The sequence below is a fragment of the Rousettus aegyptiacus genome, unplaced genomic scaffold, assembly GCF_014176215.1.
Source record: "Rousettus aegyptiacus isolate mRouAeg1 unplaced genomic scaffold, mRouAeg1.p scaffold_m13_p_3, whole genome shotgun sequence".
NCBI classification, from domain to species: Eukaryota; Metazoa; Chordata; class Mammalia; order Chiroptera; family Pteropodidae; genus Rousettus; species Rousettus aegyptiacus.
Genome location: NW_023416306.1, coordinates 60,592,139 through 60,616,360, shown reverse-complemented (window position 1 = coordinate 60,616,360; position 24,222 = coordinate 60,592,139). Strand labels below are relative to the sequence as shown.

At 40.0% G+C, this 24,222-nt stretch overlaps 1 protein-coding gene and 1 pseudogene across 4 annotated transcripts in view; both read left to right on the top strand.

Annotated features, from left to right (window-relative positions):
* Positions 1 to 24,222, top strand: part of SLC24A2 (solute carrier family 24 member 2) — a 219,424-nt gene that overhangs the window by 164,441 nt on the left and 30,761 nt on the right. For all 4 annotated transcript variants that reach the window (XM_016160426.2, XM_016160425.2, XM_016160427.2 and 1 more), the window contains 2 exons: positions 12,783 to 12,881; positions 16,321 to 16,439. In XM_016160426.2, the coding sequence (XP_016015912.2) occupies positions 12,783 to 12,881; positions 16,321 to 16,439 (218 nt within the window). The remainder of the gene's footprint in view (positions 1 to 12,782; positions 12,882 to 16,320; positions 16,440 to 24,222) is intronic.
* On the top strand, positions 17,480 to 17,598 carry LOC118601534 (annotated as a pseudogene).

Genomic DNA, 24,222 nt, shown 5'->3' with positions numbered 1-24,222 from the left:
TTGTAGTAAACAGATAAAGAGTGGTGGTCAGAAAGGGAGATGCTTCGAATCAGGAGTTTAGGAATGATGTAGTTATTGCTAATGAAGAGGAGATCTAGGATCTGACTGCAGGAGTAGTAGGATAAAGTAAGCTGGAGGAAAGGGTAGCTGGAACTGAGTAGGTTATGATAAGGAGGAGCCAAATGTTTCAGGGCTCACCCATGTGGAGTTACCAAGGATGATGACAGGAGAAATGGTGGAAAGGAAAATGGAGAACTGGGTTCCGATATCTTCAGGAATGCAGGAAGGGTGGCAAGGAAGTCAGAGTAGTTAGAGATGGAAGATGTTATTGGCTTGTGCTTCCAAGGAGGGAGGAAATTGGCCTAGATGTAGTGAGGGGGCGGGGATAGGATGTGGGGCATTTGGAAAGATAGGCAGCTGTCACAGGACCATGAGAGAAAAGGGGCCTTAGGGAAACAGCCAAGTTTCAGTTGGAACAAAAGGCAAAGGGAATATCTAGAGAAAAGGTTAAGGGCATAGAGATAGATTTACTGATGGCAGTGGTGGAGGATTAAGTCAAGTCAGGGATTTTCAAGGCCACATGGAAACATGGTTCTGGATCATAATGGATGACCCAGAGGCTCTGCTGAAGTGGACAAGGATGTAGCATGGAATGGGAACAACCTAACAATGTTTTAGTAGCTCTTACCTGAGATTAGCTACATAGACAATTTGTAGTGGTAAAATAGAGTTTGCCTTTCCAAGAAAGAGGAGCTCTTGGACGCCCCCATAAGTCCAGCCTGGGGTAAAGAAGAATGGGGAAGGAAATCAGCTTTCTTCCATTTGGGGAGAGAGAGTTCAGGCCAGCATAGGGGGACCTTACTTGCAAACATGGCCAAAGATGCAATGTCCTGCCTCAGAAGGAAGTGAGTGCCTCTTATCAGGAGAACCCACGAAAGCCTCCATCAGAAGAGTGTTCAGATGATGGATATCTTGATGCCCCTTCTAGTCCCATGTCCAAGATGCTGTCCTAGTGCCATTTTTTAAATGTGATGGCAGACATTGGTTTGCAGTCTACTTTTAAAACTTCTAAACTACCTTCTAAAAACATGAGCATATTGCATATTGGTTAAGCTACCACCAAGATCGTGGTGGGTAGGTTCCTGAGCTACAGTTTCTGAAATAAAAGATTTGTGTATTATTTGATCCAGTTTATAAACAAACTCTTTGTTAATATGGTTATATATAGTAAATAATCCATTAGATAGTTTTCTAATAGTTTCTATTAGGTAGATAGACCTTTAAAAGAAAAAAAACTATGTTCCTTTTTAGTTACAAATCCAAACTTTTAGCACAGTAGAAATGTTAAATCACGAATTGATTTTAACTATTCATTTTTATTGTAAAAACATTACATACATACAGAGGTAAAAAGCAAATACTACATAAGGAGAGACAGTAAAAGTGAGTCTCTCTTTTAGCCCAAATTCTATTCATTCCTTAGAGTTAACCACTTTTATCAGTTATTTTTGGCATACTCTCTTTTTTTCTGTACAGTATTCTATACCTGGTTTTTGTTTATTGGTGCTATTCCACGTCAGCACTGTTTGACTTTCCTCATTCCTTTTAGCAGCTGTGTAGTATTCCACTGCATGGTTCTTCCATGGTGGGCTCAATAAGTTCCCTGTGGAGGACCATTTAGGATATTTCCATTTTTGTTTGTCTAATTGATACAACAATACTACATAAGCATCTTCTTTACCCAAATAGATATACATATATATAACAAATTCCTAGAAATAGAAATATCAGATTAAAAGATACATATATTTCAAATTTTAAAAGATAGTATGAAATTGCCCTTCAAAGGAATTGCACTTACACGCCCACTAACAATAAATGAAAGAGCCTCAAACAAATTTAATTAGGTCCTTGGAACAGAGATTCAAACTGACTTCATTACAAAGCAAATAAACCTTTGTGGTGTAACTATCTTCTAATTTACTTGTTTCAGAAACCTGAATTTTTACCAAAGTTGAGTTAAAGCCAGAGTGCAGTTAGGATCGAAGTCTTTGTCCTCTCTAAATTAAACAACAAGGCTGTTCCTCCTACACAGAATATCCAATTTCCACCACAGCACGTGTCCTTCTTACTTCAAGACCATTGATGTCCCTGCAAAGTCTGAGAAGTGCACCTCAAATGAACTTTCTACTTTCCGGTTACCAAAGCGAAGCCCTGTTGTGCACAGACACCATTTCCAAGACCATGTTATGTTTCATTCATTCCAGGTCTTATACTTTAACTCATTCAGTCCATCTTTCCATAACCAGAGGATTTTCTGGGCTCTTGGGTACAGATGCTCTTTGTAAGGCTGGACCTTATCAAAAAAATAATAAATTAAATATATAAATATATATATCATATATATATATTTATATGATATATATATTTAACTCACCAGTTATTAACTACATTACATTTTTAGAGATGTATTCTTAAAAGTATCTCCCTCGGGCTGGATCTTAGGAAGACAGCAGCCTAGTGAATGTACATAACTAGACTAACCAGCTAATAACCAGGATGAGATGTCAGAAAGACCAAACCAGCTGTGTGGGTAAATCCACAGTCTTCCTGAAAACCAGGACCAAGGAAGTCTTCTAATTAGAATACATCCAGCTTTTCAAACTTCATTGCATCTTATTTTCATGATCTAAACTGTCAGCAGTAAAAGCAGAAAGATTGGACCTGGCAAGTGAAGGCAGATTTTGCCACATTGCATATGTAGAAAGTGTTAAGTGGCAACAGAAGGCAAAATGTGGATGCTTCTTTTTGTCTATCTCTGACATCCCTACAGCTGAAAATGTTAAGTTGCCTTCATCAGTCATACTTGAATACTGTTATTATAAATTAATAATATACTTTCCCACCCCCATAAAGCATTCTCTCTTTAAAAAAGAAAAAAAAAGTGGGAATCTGTTTTACCAGGAGACTGGCATGTTCAATTAAGCATGGTAAGTTTCTATTTTGATTAAATCTGAAATGAATTGAATCATCTCATTTCAGTCATGGGCCACTGAGCCTTCAGTCACATTTAGTTAAGAACTCTCAGCATGTGTTGGCACTTCTGTTGCAAACCCACGTTTCAAATGAGATATACAGGCGTCAGTTTACAGTGTAAAGCTGAAAATTCAAAAAAAAAAAAAGAAAGAAAATGGAAATTTAAATTAACTGACAATTCACAGATACATGAAGTCCGGGTGACAGGAGATAATATATGAAATACACATGAAATAATGGCTGCAACTGAACAAAAGTTAGCCGAATCTAAAATCTTTCACTTTGTATCACGATAAATAATTGAGTAGTAAACAGACTCATCATAAGAAAACTATTTTGTTAAGTTCTGCTTTTATGTATAAGAATAACCCTTCAACACATATTTATTGAGCACCTACTATTTGTTAGATCCCATGAACAAATCAAAACTCTGCCAAAATGAATAGATTAATGCCACAACTCATTTGCAGAGAGATATGCCCAAGACATAGGCTTCGACAAACTGACTCTGAAGAGCTTTTTTCCACCCACTTGGTGGTAATGGGGTTAGATGTTGGTGAGTCTTAGGATCGGAGTCCTACCTTAGTAAAGTGATTCTTTATTCCATTCTTTCTTAGATCTCCACAGGGTGTAAGGGATGAGAACAAGAGGAAGACATTTATTCAAACTTTTTATCTGGCAGCCCTACCTGGCTCAGAACTCCAAAGCTGAGATCAGACAAGTCCCTTTGAGAATTTCTGTGTGTGAGCCATTTGTATCTGTGTATATGAGATAGGATTGTTCAGAAAATTAAGTTCTTAAAATAATAAAGCAGGTGACCTAAAATGATAAAGAACATTACCTCTCAAGCAGTGTCGGCCTTAGCTAAGAGGAGTAAATTGACCCTTTTGCTACCATTTGATACTTGCTGAAAGTTTTTCGTTTGTAAAATTCCAATTTTGCCTGACCTTGATGAAATTGTCTCTTTTTTGAGAAAAATAGAGTCTCAAAATAGACAAATACTATTTAACTTTGGAAACTTAATCATAGCATTAACCATGAGGAGTGGTGAGTTTCCTGCAGTGTGCTTCTGGCCTTCCTTCTTTCCCCACAAAAAGAAAGTAAACTCTGAATAGATTTTCATGCTGCAAGCACTCCAAGTACCACACACACACACACACACACACACACACACACACACACACACTTCTTTGTGGTAGTGTTGTTATGTTCCTAAACACTTATTGAGGACCAGCCTAAGAAGTAAGCACTGGGTTGGGATGGGGGGAGAGGAGTGAATGAAAAACAGTAACTCTGTCCATGAGGGACCCACAGGCTAGTTGGGGAGCAGGTCAGTAAAACATCTCTGAGGCTCTGTGATAACTGATATGAGAGGATAGGGATCGGGGCGCTGTGATAGAGAAAAGTGCCAAGGTGCCTTGCCAGCCCAGGAAAGGGGCTGAGGGAAAGCTTCTTGAAAGATAAGATACCTAAAACTGAGTCTTAAAGAGGAGTAAGAAGAGTAGAACAGTCAAAGTCCTGTGAAGGGTAAGTTGGAGGGATGCCAGCCATGCAGTTAAACCTGGGAGATCACCTAAGAGGCTGTAACCAACATCCAGGCTGGGAAGGCTGGATCTAAGGTGTTTGAAGGTAGAGTCCAAAAGGCAATGGCGACTAACTGGATTATGGGGAGAGGGGAATCTCTAAGATGGTTGGAAAATACTGGGCACATGGAAATCACCAAAAGAAAATCCAAGCAGAAGAGCAGATTCCTAGGAAGGAAGGTGACATGTGGGATTTGAGGCATGTCGAGTTTAACTGCCAGAGGAGCTTCCAAGTGTAGATTTTCAGAAGGCCATTGGAGAAGAGGATTTGGACCAGGAATCTGAATTTGGGAATAATTGACATGCAGGTAGCAGCCCACTAAGTCCTTTGGGAGAATGTGAGGAGTGAGGAAGAGGGAGCGAGGAGGGAGCCCTGAGGAATAGTGACATTTAAGGCACCTTCTCTGGACTCCTTAAAAATCAAAGAGGATTTCAAGGAGAGAGGTGAGGGATATTAGATACCACTGAGAGATCCAGTCACATGGAGGCGAAAGAGGCCAAGGGTAGGTTCAGTGGAATAATGTTGACAAATGCCAGATGCAGACTCAAATAGTGAACAAAGGAGCCATGGGACGTAGAGCCACTAGCATAAAACTGATCTTACCAGAGGCTTGGCTGTGAAGGGAAGGCGAGAGGGACCAGTACCAGTAAGAAACCTTTAGTCAAGAGAAAGTTTCCCAAATTGAGAGAGACTTGACCATGATTATATGCTGAGGTGAAAAGGAAGGATTGAAAATTGAAGATGACAGATTAGGCAAAGTCACTGGAGAGGAAAGAAATTGGGAGGAAAGACAAAAATATTGATCTTTCAGATATAAACTTTTGAAAAACATTGGAAATCTTATGAAATATTTATTAAAACACTCTAATATTTCCAGCGATAAGCCAACCCTGGCAGGGGAGATGATAGAACCAATTCACATGCTGACAGATCCAGTCTTTACCAGTGACCCTAAGGTTATTCTTATGGAAAAAATGTTTAAGTCTTAATAAGGAAATCTGGCTGCCTCATTTCATTATGTGATGTGCTCGGCCACCACTTGAGATACAATTATGTATACATTCTCATTAATTACAGAAACTAGTCCCTTGATTACGTCTATAAATATGACTACAATTAAATTATGTTAATCATTTTTATTATGTGGCTCATTCACAAAACATTTACAAAGGCAATTTACAAAATACTTCATTACAATACTAGTTTAATTTCCTTTAATGTCATTGTAGTCTTACAATTAATGGTTTTATGTGTTGCTTCCCAAATATGAGAAAAAAAAATTTAGAGGTTGTACTTCAAAAATACATTTAAGCATAAATAAACTCTATGTTCTTGGACTTTTTTGTTTAAGGTGAAATTATTATTTGTAATCTTTTGCTTTTGGGAATAAAAATCAGGCCAGATGCTATTAGGTGACTAAGATGCCCTATGAGGACAGATGGTGGAATGGAAGAGGAGTTTATTCCTTCAAGCTGCTAGGTAGTGTCTCAATTCTGGAACTTTCACTATTCTCCAAGTTTCCGTACCATCTGAGAAGTCTCCATCATCAGAGAATGAATCTTAAGTCCTTGTTTCTTGTCTGGCTCTGGCTCTAGGCTATGACCTCTACAAGGGCACCCGCCTGGATCTATCTTATTCACCAAACACTGTCTGGTACACAGCACAGGTTTGGTTAATATTTGTGCAGTGGAAGGTTGTTTGTGCCTTGTACTGACTTGAAAGGAAAGCTCAGACTTCCCAGGGGAGTTGATTTAGGGAGAGCATCACTGCAGTCCAGTGAGTGCATATGAGGTGCCTGGCATTATTCCAAGATACGTCTTGAGTGAATCAAAGATGGCAGAGAGAAGGTCCCTTTCCAAAGAAGCCTGCCCTCTGGTGGGGAGATCAGACATGTGAGCTGTAGTCTGCAACATGGGTACAATCAAAGTGCCATGAGAATGATGGATTTCCACTTACAAAGGAGAGGCGTGGATAGCATTAGAGAAAGCTATAGGTGGAGCCTTTAGCTAGGCCTTGACAGTTGAGGAGCATCTTAATAAAGGAGGAGCCAAGGCCAGCTTTCCCTGCTCCACTCTCTGCTGTGCTCACAGTATCTCCTCTTCTACCACAAAGGCTCCTTTCGGTGCTCACCCTGTCAGCCTTGGCAACCAGCAAGAGGGAGGACGAATGACATGCCCCTCTGTCTCCCACCTTTGAAGTGTGAACACCTAGTCCACCCACTTCCTCTTATTTACCTCCAGAAAGTTCCTAGGGCCATGTGGATTTTCAGTCCCTCTGGGCCCATGGGCTGGGATAGACCCAAAAATATTTACTTTGGGTCATTAGCCAACGAGAAACACGTTAAAGAGTTATAACCTCATATTTACACAGAAATCACAAACAGAATTTATTGAACCCTCTTGGGTTTGGGGGATACAGTAGTGAACAAAATTGATGGTAATCCCTTACCCTCATGGAACTTGGCTCCTGATGGAAAGCAACAGATAATCAAGAGTAAACATAATGTAGTATATGAGACAGTGGAAAATGCTTTAGAGAAAATAAACTGGTGATAGAATATGCTGAAAGTGAAGCTGCAAATTTTCATAGGCTGCTCAGAGAAGCCTCGATGAAGTGATATTTGAACAAATACTTGAAGGAGTTGAGTAAGCCCAGTGGATCTCTGAAGGAAGAACATTCCAGGTACAGGGACCGGCAAATGCCATGGCCCTGAGGTGGGACGGTGCACAGTGTTTTCCAGAAACAGCAAAGAGAGAGTGAGGCAAGGGGGTGAGGCAAGGTGATCTAGCTGAGCCTCATTGGATAAAATCTTACAATTCACTGTGAAGACTTTGACTTTGACTTTGACCTAGGGACCCACTGCAGGATTTTGCACAAATGAGTGACATGATCTGATAGACTGATTATTAAGAATGAGACCATCCTGAAGTAAAGGTGGAAGGAGAAACTAGTTAGGAGCCAGCAGAATTTTTCCTGCCAGACCTGATGCTGGTTGAGGTATATGTGGGATGGCGGAGGTGGGGGAGACAGAGGTGTCAGATTCTGAAATATTTCGAAAGTGTAGACAACAGATTGACTAATGGATAGGATGTGGGGTGTGAGAGAGGAGCCCAGGATGACTCCAAGAACAGCATTTGCTTATTGTCACCTCAGTTCCATTATTGCATGTCTTCTCAGAATGACAAGTCTCTGCTTCCAGAAGAAAAGGCAAGGAAAAAAAGAGAGGGAAAGTTCAGGTGCACTTTTGCTTTTTAAGCTACCTGCCAAGCCATGAACTATAAAGAGAAAGACAGGAAAGGCAGAATTGAAAACACAAAAATAGATTCGAGAACACTATTTTCAAGTTTTCCCTTCTGTTTCATTCTTTTTCTTTCTCCTAAATCAAGGTTATTCACCGAGGTGTGTGTGGGCGCCGCCTTTGCATCTATATATCTCCTTGTCCCATCTCTTCTGTGTTGCCCGTGCTCAGGTGGTTCCGTGGCAGCCAGGGGCTAATCTGACCACCAATCCAAAAGCTCCCTTTGTAACACTGCTTATTACAGGCTTGTGGGAAAGATGTGAAGGAATTTCCAGGGGCCATTTTCATTAATAACAGCAGAACAGAAACAAAATTCATTTCCTTTGAGTGAACAGACCCTTCAAAGATTATTTTTGCTACACAGCGTGGGACTTCTGTTTTATGCCAGAATGATTGAGTCAAGGATTTTGGCTCCTGGTTGTTTTTAAAAATTCGTTCTTATTCACATTAGGCCCTTACGCTTTGATCTGTTCCTTCCACGCTTTCCTACCACCCTTCCGATACACACTCCCCTCGGGACACTCAGCTGGTATTCTTTTGCAAATTTCAAACCAAACTAAACTATATTAAAATTGTGCACTAGATTTTGACGTAAGTGCCTCACGATTTGAGCGGAGTTTGCTATTTTGAGATTTTAAGTATACAAATATCTGCCGCTAGATAAAAATACAACACTCTAAGGATTTACACTGTAACAGGGTATATTTTTTAAGGTTGCCTTAAAAGATGTTAAATAATCACTCCTTTGCTCACTTTGAAAAGTACTCGAAAATGTCTCAATTCTTTATCCTCAGGAACAAAGCTACAGTTGTTTCTTAGATCTCTACCTCAGGGTCAACCTTTATGCCAACGCAGAATCTAAGCCTAAAATAGTTTATTGAAGCAATCTCTTTACCACCTAGGTCTTCTGCACCTGAGGCTGCTAAGCATCAATTCTATTTTGAATATCAATTTTTTTTTTATTTTTGGTGATTTATGGGAAGAATATCCTGTCATTCACTTCCATAATAATAACCCTTTCTGAGAAACAATTCCTGAGCATTTACTGTATGTCAGAGGCCATCTGAACAGCTGATGTGTATTAACTTATTGAGGCCTCCAACAACTATATGAGATGAGCATTGTTATGATCCCCATTTTAAAATTCAGAGCCTGCAACATAGAGGCGTTTAAAAACTCAGGAAAAAATCGGGAAGTTCTTTTGAGCCTCTCCAAATCTGTTGTGCAGCAACAGTAGTTGCTTGCCTGTGCGCTGCCCTCACAGGGAATGGGAGAAAGCTGATCACCATCTTTCCTTTTTAAGATTGCCAAGGTCTCAGTGTTTAAAACACAGAAGGCCAACTCCATCACCTTGACCTTCTCCATTTTGGGAAGATAGAAAGTGATCTTTTTCCTAATCAGTTTTAAAAACTGACATTGAAGAACTCCCTTAAGCATGAACCCCAATCCAACAAATTCTCCAGGATGCTTAAGCTGTCAGGTCAGGATGTAGCTAATTCCCCAAACCCTCAAGTGTGTATTGAGAGAAGGAAAGGTGTCAATGATTCTGCTAAAGCAGCTCAGGTTCATGTCACCCTTGCCCCTGAGCTTTTTGTTAGTTTACTTTTCTTTTTTCCTCTTATTTACAGACTTCTTCCAATGATAAGCCCCTTACACATTTTCTCACTTGAGCCTTGCATTCGATTCATGAGCCAATGGCACTGGAATCCCTATTTAACAGGAAAGCTAAAACTCAGAAATATTCACAAACATAACAAAACTCACCCTGCAGAGCAAGTGAAAGAGGCAGAGCTTAAACTCTGATCTACCTGCCTGTAACTCATATCCATTTAACCACTCTACTATGCTGTCTCCAACATATACCCCCTGCTTGGTGTTCTCCCCAGCTTGTGGCTTTAGGCTGAACAGGTCCTGAAGGTGCCATGACTTTCTACTCTAAGGGTCACTTTGAGAATCACAGGTTCTGTGATGGCTTCTGCCTCATATACCTCGTGTTCACTCTTATCCTGTTAACCTCCTCCTCTTCAGAGCTTTTCTCAAAAGGTGCCCTGTGGTGACCCCAGAGGTATCCAGTTGGACTGTAATGGACATGTCTTGCTTTTTCAGGCTCTGCTCCACCTAAGGAATGCACCTATATACTAAATTCTGAAAGTGGCCATTCACCTACTGCTTTTCTAGAAACTAATCTTTAAGAGAAAATCTTTTTAGCCTATTGAGCAGCCATTGTCAGCACTCAGAATGCAGAATGCCAATCGGGTCGTGTTAACTGAGACAGAGGTTGAATTAAAGAAATTGAAGAAGTGGGTGGAGAAGACAGTTCTCCAACCAGCCTCTGCAGCATTGGCTTGTGGCAGGCCCCTAGGGCTAAACCCCAAAAGAGAACCAAAAAGATTTATTCCTCCCACCTTTCAATCGCATAGAACATCCAAGGTGCAGCTGCACTAGGAAAAGTGGTGACACACGGTCTAGAAAACCCTTGCTGATGTGTTAAAATGTTTGTGAACCTATGAAATCCCAATTTTAGAATCATTTCCTACCCTATTCTTCCAGGCCTCTTTTAGAGAATTTGGGGAAACCAGCCCAGGAGTGAATGTTAGGTATTTCCTGGCAGAGGGAGTGGTTGAACTCTCCCATACTTTGGGTCCCTTCTGTAATCATTTTTCTCAGGTATACATCAAAGCTCTGAAAAGGTTCTTGTAACCACAAGCAATATGCAATTAGCTGGTTTTAATCAAATATTTTCTCTGCCATGATTCACGACTTGCGGGCATTACTCGGATGGGGTTATTTCAGGTTTTATTTCCACAGGCTATTCATTTCCTCTTCTGAATGCTTTCTTGCTTTATTATTATTTTATATATGATTTGAAAATAGCAATTATTGATCACTTTTATTTCATAGAGGTGCTGGATGTTCCAAGTTCAAAGAATGACCCTGAGACCATAGGACGGTTTTGTTAGCAGAAGCGTCATTTCCAATAAAGTTTCAGAACCTCCTTTTTCCTCTTCTGGGCTTTTCAGCAGATGATTTGAAGACTTGTTGGAGTTGTTTTCAACAAGAAGTACTCCTCTTTGACTTAAGACTACAGAGTCCTGAGAACCATGTTTCATTATCTTGTCCCCAAACGAGACTAGGTTTGGCAGCCAGGAAAGTGTCTCTCATCTGTGCTGCCCAGGCAACCTCCAAACAGTAATAGCCCCCTCCTTCCTTGAATTTCTTTCTTTTCTTGCCTTTTTTTTTCCTTTTTTGATCCCTCATACCTCCTCTTTTTCCTAGCCCACAGACTTTCTTTCCTTTTTCTTTTTCTTCCCATAGTTTTCCTTCTAGATTAAATACAAACAGATAAATTTAGAATACTTTTCAGCACAATGAACATGATGTTGACCTTCAACATCCCTCAAGGACGGATATCATGCCTATTACCTCATCCTTCTTTCTCATTCCTCATGAAGCCCAAGCCACATGCTGACCTACTTTCTCCACGTAATGTTGTCCTACTGCCTTTGAAAATGTGCCCTCTGGTATTTACATCCTAGAGGTTTCCTTTGTGGCAGCAAGGCATCTAGGATTATGACTAGGGAGCTTGTGAGCAGAAACGGCTCTGTCCTATGTCACCTTCACCATTGGAAGCAACCGATCCCACTCTTATTTACAGTTTCTGTCCCTCCTAACCATTCACACAAGCCATCACTGTGACCATACCTCATGCTTTCCACCCCTGAGAAAGGGAGGGGAGTGGCTACCAAACTGCCATGCCCCATCCTAGAAGAGACTCTTCAAGAGAAACATTTTGGGTTTAGTTTCGTTTTGGTCTAACTAGAAAAGTAAAATGAGATCTCCTGTTAATATCCTGCTGGAGAACCAACCAACGACTAATATGTAGTGGGAAAATTGATAAAGTTGTGGTATTTTGGGGGAAAATATCATATCTGAACCTAGGCAATAAACAGTCAGTTTAAAATGAGCCTCCTTTGTACCTTGAATGTTCCCAGGGTTGGGGAGAATCGAGGATTAAAGAAGAAAGAAAAATGTGCTATTGTTCACTAATCTCGACACTTTTGCATGCTTTTTTTTTTCTGTGCTTGTTGCATGCACTTACCATTAATTATATCAATAATAGAAAAGAAATAAAGCATCATACTTGTGGTACAGCTGTTTAAAATGTTTATTCTGTGAATAGCGTTTTCCCAGCATCTTTCCCTAAGCATTTCATCAGCAACAGACATTACTTACTGTACTCAGTTGATCACTCTTTGCCTTAAATTCCCAAAAGGAATCAGTTACCTCCTTGATGCCTTAATTGCAACTGACTCAGCTACTTTGGAAAGTTTTGATATATGCTCCTGACTTGTTTAGAAACTGCAATGTTAATTATGATAAATGTTTGAAAACTGAAGTCAAATCGAAGGATCCCTGGCCTTGGCTTTCCATTGTCAAAAGCCAGTTGTGGGATGAGTAGTTAATTTCAGAGATATGGCTATGCTTTCAATGCAGTTATGTCTCTTAGGACTTGTTTTGGATCTCAGAAATAGGGGGAGTTTCAATGATGATCGGTGCTTTCATTTATTCTGTAAGCAATTAGGAAGGAAGGAAGAGGTCCAAGTCAAACCTTTCATCTGTGGTCTGGCAACTTAAGATTCTCAAATAGAGAATTGATCCAAAGAATCCACAAAGGTAAGAAGGTGCTCTTCATGCAGGCCATAAGGCATTTGGTTTAGACGGAAAAGAGTGGTTGCTGTTATAATGCAGGATAACTACGGAAGCCAAGTACCTGCTCTGCTAATGCTTCCCCATTTGCCATACGCCTCGCTTTTTTATCTTCCTCTTCATCCTGTTTCCTTTCCACCACTTTCTCTTCCTTCAGGGAGGTTCAGAGAAAAGGCTTCAATTCTCCACAAGATTGCCAAGAAGAAATGCCAGGTGGATGAGAATGAGAGGCAGAATGGGGCTGCCAATCATGTAGGTGAGTACAGGGAGACCTCCATCCCATGCCTTTCCTAGAGTGTGTGGAGGGTCGTAAAGAGCAAGACCCAGCATGGGCACCCTTGACTCAGTGCAGACACAGAACCCTGCAGCTCAGCCCTTTACTGAGTGTCAGAAGGACTCCACTTCCCCTGGGTATAGGGCATGGATAGACACAGTGTGTCACCTACTCTAAGGGAACTCCAAGACGAGTAAATGAACCTATTAGGACCTTGAAATACAACCAGCTTCTAACCAGGTTTCTCCCTTGAAGAGTAGAAAATCACTTTATTTTAGGGATTCCATATGAAGAAGACACACACACATATAGATATCTGTCATTTAATATTTAACAAAAGGAAGGACAGTACCCCTTCTGAAATTCTTGTCTGGTAACCAAATTTTATACCTATGACATTGCACAGGTATGAACCTGACTTACCAGATGGTTCACTTGGTCAGTCCTAAACCGAATGGCAGAATCCCTGCAAGATGATACTGCCTCCCCTTTCTTACGAATTCAGCAATACTGGCCCAGGTCTCTTCTGGCTGGCTTTTTCTGAGCTGTGTGACCAGATAGGGACATTCAGGCATCTTATTTTAACATGGAACATGATGTTCCTTCTCTCCTGTCTATAACCGTAATATAGCTCTCTAATTCTAAATTCAAACTAAATTTAACCTAATCTGAATCTATGCTATAAATGATGCTATTGCCCAAGAAACTAAAATTATCCGCAGGCAAAATTCAACAGTGGTGTACTCAAAATACATGATACTCCTTAGAAAAGTTTCTGCCTCTCCTATTATTCTGACTTCTAGCTCAGGGAAAATCATTGACTGAGAAAACAGCCAAGATTCTATTGGGTATGAAAAAAAAAAAAAAACTGGAAGGACATAAGCTAAAGTGTTAACAATAGTTACTTCTTGGAGTTGGGTTTATGAATTATATATTTTTTTCACTACTTCTTTATGCTTCTGTGAGCTTGGACTAATTTTTTTTTAAATGAGCATATTTTGCTTTGTATTACAAAAATGCAAAGCCATACCACAAAGTCTAATTGCATAAGCTAAGTTATACTTGTGATTTTTAAGCTCAATTACACAACCTATATTTTTGTACTACTTCTTGATTTCTCTCTTGCACAAGGAAGAAGCTTGGAGCACAGGACTTAGAGGCCTGGGTTCAGTCCCAGTCTTCCTCCTAACGATTGGCTGACCTTAGACTTGGATGTAACCTTCCATGAGGAGATAAGATTCATAACTCCAAGGATCCTTCCAGGGCTCACAGGGTCTCTGAACAACTTTCTAACTAAAAAATAGTGTGTATCCAAAACCCTTGCTTTTTAAAGGAAGTTCAGATATATTTTCACATTGTGTTTGGTGATGAGACCTCAGGCCGGCATGTAAAAGCACTTCATAAGTTAAGTCGTGCATATTAGGTTAGACATCATGCCTGAAAAGTTGTTTCTTCTCATCTGTTCACATCTTCTCTTGGACATCTTAATTCCACTTTGGTACCCAGTATCCTGTGTTGTTAGAGTCAAGTTTGGCTGTTGCAGGCTAATCCTAAAGTTGTATTACTTCAGCCAATAGCTCCTCCAAATAGAGTTTTTATATTACCCCAGGTACTTAGCATTTTTTAAGTTTAAATAACTGAACCAAGCATGCTAGGATAAATTGGCATTGCCACACACAAGAGAACATCACATACATATCATTGTCACTACTGAAAACATGAAAAGATAAAATAAATTTGAGTTTCTATGGCTTTCCAAATATAAATATGTTTATGTCTCTATATTCCACAACAAAATACATAAATATACTTAAATACTTTCCTATGATTTTTGAAATTTGGTCATTTTAAGCACAACAATTTTTATGTAACTCTCAAATTATTTTCCAGTGAATTTTACCAGTGACAGAAATTTTAGTTCTTCTGAAGTTGCTAGAGGGAAAAAGCATATTTTGAGACTCTGCGAGTGGCCTGTTACTGCTCCTATCTCATACTGATGAGCATGCTGGTACTCCTGGTGACCCTGACACTGAACTACACAGCTTCATTGTCTCCTGAAAGTCAAGACTTGGCCCAGCTGGGCCAGAGGGCCTAGGAGCCTTTTAACTTCCCTCCCCCTGAAGTCATGGCAGATTGTGCTGGTGCTTGAACACTGATCACCTGGAGATGTTCCTATGAGCCCTAAAAAAAAAAAAAAACAAATCTAGTTCAAGGCAGGTACCATTATGAGGATCACAATAGCTTATGTTTCTTGCTTGCTTGCTCTGTACCAGGCACTGTGCTAAGTGCTTTGTATGCATTTTATTATTTAATCTTTACAGACAGACCCTTTGATTGTGTTATTGTTATGTTGTTTTTGTTAGTAATTATAATAGTAGCAGTAGTAGCAATAGCAGTAGTAGCAGTGGTACTATTGTCATTATCACCCCAATTTTATAGATGAGGAAACAGAATCTTGGAGACGTTAAGTCACTTGCTAAGGGTCATACCGCATAAGTTGTAGAGCCAAAGTATGAACCCAATCTGTCCAGAATGCCTAGTGTCAAAGAGCTCCAGTACTTCACCATTACCCTAGACTCACTTCTCAATGTCCATAAGAAAACTTGCATCTGCAGTTGCTGACCCATAACATCACCTCCTTCAGGAATGATACAGCCTTTGTCTCCATTACTTGTTCATCTCCCCCTTGCCTTGCCTGTATAAGATGCCCAGGTGTGGAATGTTCTGAGTAGCATTCTCCAGGCATTTTGTTTCCCAAGCCTGCCCTCCCCATGGCCACTGAGGCGCTGGCAGAGCCTGAGATAATTAGAGCTGGAAGCAATAGGCCTTGGAGGTCAACCAGTTGAATCCCCCTCATCTGACAGATAAGGATCCTGAAATCCAAAGGAAGGAGGGGACTTGCCTAAGGTGACAGCCCGATATGGTAGAGCAGAGCCTAGGACCCATGTCTCCTAATGCCCAATATCCTTTCTAGAATGTAGTACAAAAGAAATGATCCAGCTACAAATATAAGAGAGAGAGACAGAGAGAGACAGAGAGAGAGCGAGATCCTGGGTGTAAATGATAGTGTGTAGACTGGATATGATGTTGCTAATAAACATCTGTGTTCATGTTCTTGAATGGCTAGATGGTAAATTTGCCTAGTCTAGAAAACACTTACCAGGGGAGCTGATAGGGCACTCAAGTTAGGACATCAGGCCAGAGTAAGAAGTCAGAGAGGAGGGCTGAGTGTGCCAAAAAAAGCATGGGGAAAATGGTAAAAATCCTTTGCCATTTATTAAAACCCCAGCCTTGGGCCTTATCACCCCTCAGAGACCACTATCTTCTTCCTTGGCCCAACATTTTAGGATGTTCTTTCCAATAGGCTCTAACTCCATTAACTCCATCTGCTTTCTTTGTGTGTGTCCAAATTATGTTACAGAAAAAATCGAGCTCCCAAACAGCACTAGCACGGAAGTCGAAATGACGCCATCCAGCAATGCTTCAGAACCTGTACAAAATGGAAATCTCTCCCACGGCATTGAAGCTGCAGAATCCCAGGTATGGCTTTTTTCATTGCCCTTCTTGGCTGCTGTTTTTTGATATCCTAACAGAGCAGTACAGACTCTACATTCTCCTTGGAAGCCCCAGCTGTCAGCCAGGGCAGACACAGGCAGAGTCTTATTCATCCTTGTGCGCATTTCCCAGTACCAGCCCAGGACCCCACGTGCATCGAGCTCTAAGTTTATTGGATAAATACACATATTTTCCAAATCGCTATTCCTCAGGGTGAGGTTGGAAGACTCATGCATCAAATCTCCCATGGATAAAACTGCAGATCTGGCCATACCCCAGACCTGATGAAACAGAATCTCTTGGAAGCAGCACCCAGGAATCAGCATTTTTAATTAGCTTCCCAGGTGGTTCTTGATGCATGGTAAAGTTTGATAGCTGCTGTAGTCTAATCCTTTCTTTGTGTCTGGAAGGTCAGGGTTAAGTAACAGAGACACCACAGCCATCACACCTTAGCGAGCTTGGTTTGGCCTTTCCAGTCCCTGCAGTTGAAATTAATTAATACTGTCCAGCCCTAGCCAACCTTCAATGGTGCAACCAATGGATAGCTGTTTGACCTAATAGTTATAATACTTAACATTTACATGTACTATGTGACACAGATTAGGTACCAGGCATTTTACATATGCTATTGCCTTTAAAACTGATAGCCAAAGGTATCATCATTTAGTATCCCCATTTTATAGGTGAGAAAGCTGAAGTTTAGCAAGATGAAGTAGTTCATCAGGATTACCTAACTTGTAGTTAGTAGAGTTGAGATTTGATTTCAGGTCAGTCTAAATATAGCACCTGTACTGTTTACACCACACATCTCTACCTCTGCACCACAGTTACTCCAAAAAGTAGGCAGGAAGAAAACGTAGGTGGTACTTGTTAGACTTCTGGATCTCATCCTGATCAAGTAAACCAGAATTTCTAAAGCATAGCACCCCAAACTTGCACTTTAATCAGGTACCGTAGGTCAGTTTTTCTCAAACTCTAATGTGCGTATGAATTTCCTCAAAGGTCATGTTAACATTCAAATTCCAGTCTACGGCCATGCCACCCTGAACAAGACTGATCCCGTCTGATCTCGGAAGCTAAACAGGGTCGGGCCTGGTTAGTGCTTGGATGGAAGACCACCTAGGAAAATCAGGTGCTATAGGTGTAAAAAATAAAAAATAATTGTAAACCGACAAGGTCCTTGCACTCTATGAAGTCAATCAAGGGTTGCCTTGCCTAAAAACAAAAACAAAAAAAATCAAATTCTGATTTGTCAGGTGTGGAGTGGGGCCCAGACCCTGTAATTCTAACAAGCATGCAGGTGATCCAGTGCTGCTGGTCCAAGGACCACACTTTGCATACCACTCCCCTAATGTCTGAGATCCACTTCGCTAAATAGAATTTTCCCAATAAGCTGAAAAGTTGCACAGTTCTCTAATCTATCCAGACAACAGTGAGTCTATCCGAGCATTGTCTTCTCCTTTACACCAGAATACACGTTGCAGCAGAGGGTGTCTGCTCTTCTTAGAAAAAACATGCTAATTGTTGCCTGTTGCCATTATTCTCTGAAGGAATATGCAAGGAAAGTTTCTTCATATAAAGCAAAGAATAAAGATGTTGAGCACTTTTTCACTGGACTTGTGTATGTCTCTTATAAAAAGCTATCTATTCAAGTCCTTTGTGCATTTTTTAATCAGGTGCTTGTTTTCCGGGAGTTTTTTGCTAGTGAGTTGTATGAGTTTCTTATATATTTTGGGTATTAACCCCTTCTCAAATATATGGCTTGCAAATATTTTCTCCAGTTCCATAGATTGCCTTTTCATTTTGTTGATTGTTTCTTTTTCTGTGCTTTTCACAGTGTATACGTATAACAAGTCATCATACCTTAAATATATAGGATTTTTTATTTGTCAATTATACCTCACTAAAGCTGGAAAAAATTAAAAAACTAAAGGAAAGGGTAAAGAAATGGTTGCATTTGCTGCCCTGTCTTCTCTGCCATCTGGGCTCTTGCCCTCCTGCCCAGAGCCTCGTGTCCCCTTTCGAGGGTGAGCTGGCAGAGCAGTTTATGTCCACATGGATAAGCAGCATGTGGCAGCAGGAGGCAGACCCCAAGGACATCTGGTTGCCCTTGGGGATGGCATAGTCACAGGTGTGCAGAGGGCAGCCTAGTCTCTGTGCCTCTCCACCTGGCAGGCAAGGGATGTCTGTGCCTCGCACAAGGGAGCACCTTGCTTTAGGGGAGTAAGAGAGTCCCAACTGATCCCTCTCTGAGCAGAGCAGTGCCCCCAGGGAACTGCCAGAGGAAGAATTTGACCCTAGCAAGGGAAAGTATAAAAGCTTCATAGAAAACATAACATTTGAGCTGGGTATTGACAGGTGAGTAGGATTTTGTATCTCAGAGAAGATGACTGAGATGACAACATGTGCAAAGATGTAAAGCCTGAAGAGGGTAATTCACGTTTAGTGATTGGTAAGAAGGCCAGTCGGACTGGAAACTAAACTATAATGTGAGGAGTGAGGACAGAGCTACCAGAAAAGGTAAATTGGGCTGAAATTCTTCAACTGTTTAATCAGAAAAATTCTAGCGTTCATCTGACATGTGTCAGGTGATGTGCTGGGCATTGGGTCTGCCCACAGCATCTAACAGAGCAGAATGACTGCAACTACAAACCAAGACATAATTCTAGATGGCCATAAGCACCATACAGAAAGTAAAGCATAATGGTGCGAAGGAGGACAAGTGGAGAGGCTCCTTTAGGTTGGCAGATGAGGGAAGGCTACACTAAGGAAGTAGCATTTGGACTAAAGGTGAACTTCCAGGAGCCAGCCAAGGGAACAGCACCCACAGAGGCAGAAACGAGGAACAGGAAAGTCAGTGTGGCTGGAGAGTGGGGAGAGGAGGAACAGAGGATGGTGGCAATGAGGTCAGACAGGATGGCCGAGCAGACCTGGCCCACGTTATCGACTATGATAAGGAAGTTGACTTCTTTCTAGGGTAACAACAAGCTGTTGGAGGTTCCCAGATGTGATCTGCACTTGTAAAAGTTCCTTGGGCTGCAGTGTGGAGATTGGATTGGGGGCAAGAGGCTGTATAGCAAGAGTAGGGCAAAGAAGTCGCCCGCAAGAGTTGAGCTGATGGTGGCACAGACTGGTGCAATGGAAGTGGGGTAAGGAGAAGTATGTGGATCGTGAAGGGCACGATAGGTATCACCAGGCGGTCCGAATTTCCCTCCAGTGGGAGAAGGGAGCCACAGAGGGTTTAAAGGGAGCAGTGACAGGGGTAGATTTGTGTAATAGGAAGAAAGCTCTTTCAGAAAGTTCCAGAAGGGACCACATTGGAAGAAGACTGGATACAGGGCGGCGAGGTAAGAGCTTGTTGGTTCAAGGATCGGCAAACTAGATCCGTGGCCAAATCTGGCTTGCAGCCTGTTCCTGTACAACCCATGGGACAAGAATGTTTTTACATCTTTAAAGGTTTTTTTTTTTTTTTGGTTTTTTTTAAGCAGCAGCATATGTGACAGAGACCATATGGATCACAAAGCCTAAAATATTTACTATCTGGCCCTTTACAGAAAAAGTATGCCCACTCCTAGTTTAGACCATCTGCATTCTTTCAAAAAAAAAAAAAAAGAAAGAAAGAAAGAAAGGAAGAAAAAAGGATAAGGAAACTCTTCCTGTACTGATATGGAATTATCTTCAGTATAAGCTGTTAAGTGAAAAAGGCAATATGCCAAATTACATCCAGTATACTATATTTGCATGGGAGAGGGTGAGGAGGAAAATAACATATAAGCCTTTGCTTGACATGCTGCTTACCTGCAGAATATGGGCCTGGGTAATGAGAACTGTTTGGGGAGGGAGGTTTTCAGTATGCAGTCTTCTGTAGCTTTTGAATTTCGAACAAGTCCACTATATTACTTTTTCAGAAAAAAATGCAACAACAACAAAAATAATAGTGGGTTAAATTAAAACTGAAGCAGTATGCTTTAGTGATTTAAGAGCAGAGACAGTGGAGACAGACCCCATGAATTCAATTCCAAGATCTACTACTTACAAACTGTGTGACTTCAGATAAGTTACTTAGCCTCTCTGTTCTCCATTTTCCTTCTCTGTGAAAAGGATAATAACAGTACCTATCTCATAGCATTGTGGAAAGTAAGCATTTCATAGGTGTTTGCTATTGTTAGCAATATTTAGTAAAACTTTCTTAAAAATGGCTATCAAGACCCAGATGACAAGGCCTTAGACCAAGTTTTGGCTGTGGTATGGATGGCTGTGGCTGGATTTAGAGCTGTTTCTAAATTGAAAAGATTTGGTAATAAATTGGTCATAGAGGACAAACAAGAAAAGAAAATTGTAGATAATGTGAGGTATCCAGGCTGGGAAGACTGGGTGACAGCGTAAATTAGGACTATGATTCCAGAGTTAGAAAAAGATGTGACGTTAGAATGCTCACGCCACCCAAAGCACAGTTTCACAGAAATGAGTCAATGCCTTTTTATTGTGTTAGCTTTATTTCTTCCCCAGTTATATTTTTATCAAGCTATGTACAGAAAGAGGTGTGCATTTTGACTTTCTTAAATGTTGAGCACCATGCTAGTATTCTCCTGAGAGTTTAGCCTGTTTTATGTAATTAACCTGCTGGTTTAAAACCCCTATTTATAAGTGAACTAATTTTATATTGACACTTTATCTCTGAGCACTTTCTTCAGTACAGTCTTTACACTGGCAATGAAGAGGATTTAAAAATATTCTCTTACAGAAGAAGCCCCTTTTCAGGAAGCCTTTGCATCATCTGTATAGTCTGTGGAACCTAGAAAATATTTGACTTTTTAAAGGGCTCAGTGCTAATTATCTTCTTCCAATAACACAATATTGTCGATTCTAACACAGAGGGAGCTGATCTGAGCTGTCACTGAGAATTTACCAGCCTTTCAAATTTTCAATGTCGAAGATTTATCCAGGTTTGAAAGACAATTCAAAGAAGTATTCTCTCCCAGATCCAGCATTTTCTTATGCTTTAATTCTGCCAGTCTAGGCAATAGCCAGGTGATTGCACATGGCTGGCTTGCTCCATGAAGCTGTCTGTCTTGCTGCATCACCATTCTCAAAGCCACATCTTGGTCCCCAATGCAGGACATATCAAAACCCTCACAGTGAGAAGGTAGAAGGGGAAATGCCTTGCAAATGTCTTGGATTCTGAAATCTGAAAATCTAACTTTTTTTAAGTTAGTTGTGTCCTACATTTTTAGGTATTGGGAGATGGCTTTTTATATGTTGCAGCTTTTATTTTATTCCATCTCCAAAATTTCTCTCTGCCTTTAGGGAGATCAGAATTGTCCTGGCTTTGGTTAAGAGTGGCCTAGATGCACCAGAAGCAAACAGATTTCTATAAGAAAAAGAGAGAAATGCGTATATACAAACATAGATAGATGATAGACAGATAATAGATGATAGGTAGATGATAGAGGATAGATAGATGATAGATGATGATTAGATAGATAGACAGAGAGAGAGAGAGACAGATGTGTGTAAAATGTGTAAAATGCAGGCTTTTTTTGTTTTCTCACTTTGAACTTAAATATCACCTTACCATGTTAAAGCCCTCCTATTTTCCTTTGGGACTTCATCCCTGGCTTATTTCTCCCCAGTCTAGCATTGGTCTTTACCTAAACTCAGTAGGGTTTTTAAGATCTGCTTTCATAAAGCCTCATAGGTGCTAATAAAACTTTGAGTATTATATGACTAAGTAACAGATGAGTAGGGAAAGATGATGGAAGTGATTGTGATTTTAGACATCTCTAAAAAAATAAAATGCATACAGATATCTCTCTTCTATTAAATTTGGATCTCTGAGAGTAGCAAAAGAGTATCCATATCAAGGACAGCAGTTTGTTATGGGTTATTGTTGTTTAAAATTAGAGCTATGATTTTAGAGCTCCTTAGAGAGACTTCATAATAAACGCTAGTCAAAAACGTTAGCTCTGATAGGGGTTTCGAGATTTTCTAAGCAGATGGTACCTAGAATCCATACGATTCTTTCTTCCTAAATTATTACCCTTAGTTAGGAAAAGTTTACATTCTTCACTGTGGTGAGGTTTAACAGAGGGTTCGTGACCCTCAAACCCTCCTATTATGTAAAAAGCAAGTATCTTTTTCTAAATGATTAAGGTTTAATCACAAGGTCCACCATTTCAAAAGCTTAAAAACAGCCAAGGATCACATATGCCCCTATTAATGAGACCATTCAATCTCTTGGAACATCAGTGAAACATAATAGGATGCTGGCGCCCAAGAAATAGAGGCTTTGCTGGAAAGTGGGGATGCGTCTCTATGTCTGACACTGCCAGGGCACAGAGACAGTGCAGAGGAGACAGGCCGAGGCCTAATGGTGAAAGAAGAGAATATCCAAAGATTCTCCATCCCACCTAAGTGTTCAAGACCTAAGCCATGTTAGATCTATGACTCATTAACATCAGAGAAAACCCACTATAAACTATAAAACAAAAACAAACGAGCACAAAATATAAAACTATAAACATATAAAAAATAATCAAAAAAATTATAAACTATAAAAATATAAAAAATATTTTAAAAACTACAAAACAAGATACCACCAAAGTTATGGTATCTTACCAATCAAACCTTAGCACATGGTTTCATTTCTGGAGGAGATAACATTTTTTCCTTTCAATCAATGCCTCTATTTTTTAAGGAAAAGTTAAGGTTCCGTTTCTATATCTGACAATCTGAACAGAATTTAGCAACTGCTTTAAATGCACTCAAAGGCCTTGTGAACAAATATAAAAATAAAATAAATATAGATCTGACTCAAGTTTCTGCCTAAATTTGAATATTGACAAAAAATTATATATTTGTGAAGAATCTTACTGTTAATAATACCATTTGTCATTGTGCTTTCTGAAAGATTTTGAAAAATGTCTTTTAATCATTCGCATAAGATACATAAAGGGCTAACTATGAATGAAAAGGAAAAAACTCCATTACCACCCTGAAAAAAAACACTGACATTAGTATTACTATTCTTGTGAGTAATTCTAATCCAATAAAGTGAAATGAGAATATTTTTATTTTTATTTTTCATGGTTCTCCATTTGCCTTTATGTTAGTGACTCTTTTATGATTTGTATCAACAGGATTTACAAAGCCCGTGAAAACTACACAAAACCAATTTACAATAGCAATACAGAAAGAAATCCATCTTGTCAGTGTTGCACGTCAGCATTATTTGGGCAAAATGCAAAGTGAAGGAAAGCAATTGCATTTCACCAGACTCTCCAAATGCCATTTTATATTATAATAAATGATTTCTTGGCTTCTTGGAAAACTTAGGTCCAGACAGCTTCATCACTCACAGCAAAATATTTTGAGACCTTGGTTTCAATTCAAAATCATGTCAAAGCAAATTAAGTTTTCAGATTGCCATTGCTTAGTGAAACCATTATCATTTTGTTTTTAATATGCTACATTCTTGGTGCAAGGTATTTTCTTCCATCTATATGTGGGGAAAAAAAATCATATGATAGTAATATACGGGGAGTGAATTATTTCCTACCAGTAGGCGAGCAAAGATTTATCACCTTTTCAAAACTCTGTTTGCTACTTCAATGTTAGCTCTGTTAGTTCAGCTTGTCCACACAGAAGGCAAGACAAATGGTGCTCCCTCCAAATGAGATGCTTTTTAACTTACCTCTTTTGGACTAATCTCTCAAGTGACAGAAACATAGAAGGTAAGAACAGGGTGGAGAGAGTGAGGGATATTAGC